This window comes from Aegilops tauschii, chromosome 2, assembly GCF_002575655.3.
Source record: "Aegilops tauschii subsp. strangulata cultivar AL8/78 chromosome 2, Aet v6.0, whole genome shotgun sequence".
Lineage (NCBI taxonomy): Eukaryota > Viridiplantae > Streptophyta > Magnoliopsida > Poales > Poaceae > Aegilops > Aegilops tauschii.
Window position 1 is genome coordinate 61,212,561 of NC_053036.3, and position 5,499 is coordinate 61,218,059.

General features: G+C 47.5%; 1 protein-coding gene across 1 annotated transcript; it reads left to right on the top strand.

Annotated features, from left to right (window-relative positions):
* Positions 1–771: 771 nt before the first annotated feature.
* Positions 772–1,281, top strand: LOC109746396 (uncharacterized). Its single transcript, XM_020305514.1, has one exon. The coding sequence runs from the start codon at positions 772–774 to the stop codon at positions 1,279–1,281; it is 510 nt and encodes a 169-aa protein (XP_020161103.1).
* The last annotated feature ends 4,218 nt before the right edge of the window (positions 1,282–5,499 follow it).

Sequence of the window (5,499 nt, forward strand, 5' to 3'; positions counted from 1 at the left end):
CCTATGTCTCTCCTGTCTATATAAAGGGAGGCCTAAGTCCTCATTAGCAATCCAATCGAGAACTCAACTCTCGGTAGACACCTCAAACATCATTGTAATCCTCTTCACGAGGTATCATCTCACCATGAATACCAAGACAAAGCAGGATGTAGGGTATTACTCTTCGGAGGCCCGAACCTGGGTAAATTGTGTGTGCGGACTCTGTTCCGGTGCTTACGATCTCGTCATGAACCCTACCGAGGGTCTGACGGGAATTTGCTCCGCTAGTTGGAGCGCCAGGCATGGGCGACATTGACCGGAGAACGAACCCGGATCGGAGAATCATTAGAGTATGCCGATCCCTCGCCAGGACATTGCCTCACGTTTAACTCTTTCGAGCTAGTTGCTGATGGATCAGGACAATTCCTTGACATCCCGCCCACCTTCACGCTACGTCAAATGCATGTACAAGAAGCAAGGGCAGGCCCAAGAGGTCTATGATCGCCTCGATCACCTTGCATGGAGGGGCATCGTACGACCTCCATGATGCTACGAGGCCTCCTGTGAGACCTCTGCGAACATGATATTCAGGACGGCTGACACGCCCGAAACCGAAAGCTTGTTAGACATGCGATCTACATAGCGGGGGACATAGCCAGCGAATGGCTTGCATGGTCCTAAGAGACGATCACCTTCGACGCTGGGGATCACCCCGAAGAAGTCGTACAACTAGGCAAGTGTGGCCTAGTGCTGGATCCCATCGTGGGGCGTTGCCGCCTCTTACGCGTCCAGATGGACGAAGGCAGCAGCCTCAATATTATCTTCACCGACAGCGTGGAAAAGATGAAGATCTCTTTGTCAGGAGAACATAAGTCGAACGTGGGCTCCCACGGGGTGGTAGAGGGCCGCCCGGTCTGTCCCTTAGAGTCGATCGAACTCGAGGTCCTCTTTGGAGACGAGTCAAATTACCTAAGCGAAACCATCCAGTTCGAGCTCGTCCCCTTCCAAAGCGGCTACCATGCGATCTTGGGCAAGCCCGCGTACATAAAGTTCATGGCAGTCCCGTCCTATGCCTACCTACAGCTAAAGATGCATGGCCCGAATGGCATGATCACCGTACGGGGAAGCACAAAGACGGCCTACAAGGCCGAAGTGGCAAATGTGGAGCTCGCTGAGGCCGCCTTGGCCTCCGCCAATCTCACCAAGATAAGAAAGCGGATAGGGCCATCAGAGGCCGAGCTTCCCCAGAAACCAAGGCCTGGTCCCGTCTTCCAGCTGGCCAAGCAGACCAAAAAATTCTAGGTCCACCCGAAAGATCCTCACTAAACAGTGACTATCAGCGGAGACCTTTCGAAAAGCCAGGAGGCAGAGCACCTTGCTTTCCATCGAGCCAACTGGAACATATCCGCCTTGAAACCCGCCGACATGCCAGGAGTAGCCTCAGAGAAGGCCGAACACTGCCTAAAAACCCGCAAGGATGCGAGGCCGGTAAAACAAGCCCTACGACGCTTTGCCACAGAAAAACGAATGGTGATAGGAGAAGAGATAGCAAGCCTGCTTGCGGCCAAATTCATAAGAGAGGTCGCGCACCCGGAGTGGCTGGCAAACCTAGTGATTATACTGAAGAAGAACAATATGTGGTGCATATGTGTGTACTACACCGACCTCAACAAAGCATGCCCGAAGGACCCATTCGCGCTACCTAGGATCGATCAGATAATCAACTACACGGTGGGGTGCGAATGCCTATGCTTCTTAACGCATACTCAGGATACCACTAGATACGGATGACAGAGTCTAACCAGGAGACGACATGCTTCATTACACCATATGGACCTTCCTTCTACATTACGATGGCGTTCAGCCTCAAGAACGCGGGGGCTACGTACCAGCGGTGAAGGAAATATGCCCTATTGGCAATAATAAAGTTGTTATTTATATTTCCTTATATCATGATAAATGTTTATTATTCATGCTAGAATTGTAGTAACCGGAAACTTAGTACATGTGTGAATATATAAACAAACAGAGTGTCACTAGTATGCCTCTACTTGACTAGTTCGTTAATCAAAGATGGTTAAGTTTCCTAGCCATGGACAAGAGTTGTCATTTGATGAACGAGATCACATCATTAGAGAATGATGTGATTGACTTGACCCATCCGTTATCTTAGCACTATGATTGTTTAGTTTATTGCTAATGCTTTCTTCATAACTTATACATGTTCCCATGACTATGAGATTATGCAACTCCCGAATACCGGAGGAACACTTAGTGTGCTATCAAACGTCACAACGTAACTGGGTGATTATAAAGATGCTCTACAGGTGTCTCCGATGGTGTTTGTGGAGTTGGCATAGATTGAGATTAGGATTTGTCACTCCGATTGTCGGAGAGGTATCTCTGGGCCCTCTCAGTAATGCACATCACTATAAGTCTTGCAAGCAATGTGACTAATGAGTTATCCACGGGATGATGCATTACGGAACGAGTAAAGAGACTTGCCGGTAATGAGATTGAACTAGGTATTGAGATACCGACAATCGAATCTCGGGCAAGTAACATACCGATGACAAAGGGAACAACGTATGTTGTTATGCGGTTTGACCGATAAAGATCTTCGTAGAATATGTAGGAACCAATATGAGCATCCAGGTTCCGCTATTGGTTATTGACCGGAAGTGAGTCTCGGTCATGTCTACATAGTTCTCGAATCTGTAGGGTCCGCACGCTCAACGTTCGATGATGATCGGTATTATGAGTTTATGTGTTTTGATCTACCGAAGGTAGTTCCGAGTCCCGGATGTAATCACGGACATAACGAGGAGTCTCAAAATGGTCGAGACATAAAGATCGACATATTGGAAGGCTATGTTTGGACTCAGGAAGGGTTCCGGATGAGTTCGGGCATTTACCGGAATACCGGGGGTTACCGGAACCCCCCGGGGAGTCAATGGGCCTTATTGGGCCTTAGTGGGCGAGAGCAGGAGGCGGCCAGGTGGAGGACGCCCCCTCCCAAGCCCAATCCGAATTGGGTGGGGGCCGGCCCCCTTTCCTTCCCTCTCTCTCCCTCTTCCTTCTTCTCCTACTCCAACAAGGGAAAGGGGGGAAACCTACTCCTACTAGCAGTAGGACTCCCGCCTTGGGTGCGCCCTATGAGGGCCGGCCCTCCCCTCCTCCACTCCTTTATATACGGGGGAAGGGGGCACTCCATAGACACACAAGTTAACAGTTGTCTTAGCCATGTGCGCTGCCCCCCTCCACAGATTTCCACCTCGGTCATATCGTTGTAGTGCTTAGGCGAAGCCCTGCGTTGGTAACTTCATCAACACCGTCACCACACCGTCGTGCTGACGAAATTCTCCCTCGGCCTCATCTAGATCAAGAGTACGAGGGACGTCACCGAGCTGAACGTGTGCAGATCGCGAAGGTGCCGTGCGTTCAGTACTTGGATCGGTTGGATCGCGAAGACGTTCGACTACATCAACCGCGTTACTAAACGCTTCCGCTTTCCGTCTAGGAGGGTACGTGGACACACTCTCCCTGCTCATGGCTATGCATCACCTAGATGGATCTTGCGTGTGCGTAGGTAATTTTTTTTGAAATACTACGTTCCCCAACAGTGGTATCCGAGCCAGGTCTATGCGTAGATGTTATATGCACGAGTAGAACACAAAGAGTTGTGGGTGATAATAGTCATACTGCTTACCAGCATGTCATACTTTGATTCGGTGGTATTGTTGGATGAAGCGGCTCAAACCGACATTATGCGTACGCTTAAGCGAGACTGGTTCTACCGACGTGCTTCACACATAGGTGGCTAGTGGGTGTCTGTTTCTCCAACTTTAGTTGAATCGAGTGTGACTATGCCCGGTCCATGTTGAAGGTTAAAACAGCAAACTTGACGAAAAATCGTTGTGGTTTTGATGCGTAGGTAAGAACCGTTCTTGCTAATCCCATAGCAGCCACGTAAAACTTGCAACAACAAAGTAGAGGACGTCTAACTTATTTTTGCAGGGCATGTTGTGATGTGATATGGTCAAGACGTGATTATATAAATTGTTGTATGAGATGATCATGTTTTGTAACACAGTTATCAGCAACTGGCAGGAGCCATATGGTTGTCGCTTTATTGTATGAAATGCAATCGCCATGTAATTGCTTTACTTTTTCACTAAGCGGTAGCGATAGTCATAGAAGCAATAGTTGGCGAGACGACAACGATGCTTCGATGGAGATCAAGGTGTCAAGCCGGTGACGATGGTGATCATGACGGTGCTTTGGAGATGGAGATCAAAGGCACAAGATGATGATGGCCATATCATATCACTTATATTGATTGCATGTGATGTTTATCCTTTATGCATCTTATTTTGCTTAGTTCGGCGGTAGCATTATAAGATGATCTCTCACTAAATTTCAAGGTATAAGTATTCTCACTGAGTATGCATCGTTGCTACAGTTCGTCGTGCCGAGACACCACCTGATGATCGGGTGTGATAAGCTCTACGTTCACATACAACGGGTGCAAGCCAGTTTTGCACATGCAGAATACTCGGGTTAAACTTGACGAGCCTAGCATATGCGGATATGGCCTCGGAACACTGAAACCGAAAGGTCGAGCGTGAATCATATAGGAGATATGATCAACATAGTGATGTTCACCATTGAAAACTACTCCATCTCACGTGATGATCGGACATGGTTTAGTTGATATGGATCACGTGATCACTTAGATGATTAGAGGGATGTCTATCTAAGTGGGAGTTCTAATGTAATATGATTAATTGAACTTTAATTTATCATGAACTTAGTACCTGATAGTATTTTGCATGTCTATGTTGTTGTAGATAAATGGCCCATGATGTTGTTCCGTTGAATTTTAATGCGTTCTTAGAGAAAGCTAAGTTGAAAGATGATGGAAGCAATTACACGGATTGGGTCCATAACTTGAGGATTATCCTCATTGCTGCACAGAAGAATTACGTCCTGGAAGCACAGCTAGGTGCAAGACCCACTGTAGGAGCAACGCCAGACGTTGTGAACGCCTGGCAGAGGAAAGCTGATGATTACTCGATAGTTCAGTGTGCCATGCTTTGCGGCTTAGAAACGGGACTTCAACAACGTTTTGAACGTCATGGAGCATATGAGATGTTTCAGGAGTTGAAGTTAATATTTCAAGCAAATGCCCGGATTGAGAGATATGAAGTCTCCAATAAGTTCTACAGCTGCAAAATGGAGGAGAATAGTTCTGTCAGTGAGCATATACTCAGAATGTCTGGGTACCACAATCACTTGACTCAGCTGGGAGTTAATCTTCCAGTTGATAGTGTCATTGACAGAGTTCTTCAATCACTGCCACCAAGCTACAAGAGCTTCGCGATGAACTATAATATGCAAGGGATGGATAAGACGATTCCCGAGCTCTTCGCAATGCTAAAGGCTGCGGAGGTAGAAATCAAGAAGGAGCATCAAGTGTTGATGGTCAGCAAGACCACCAGTTTCAAGAAAAAGGGTAAA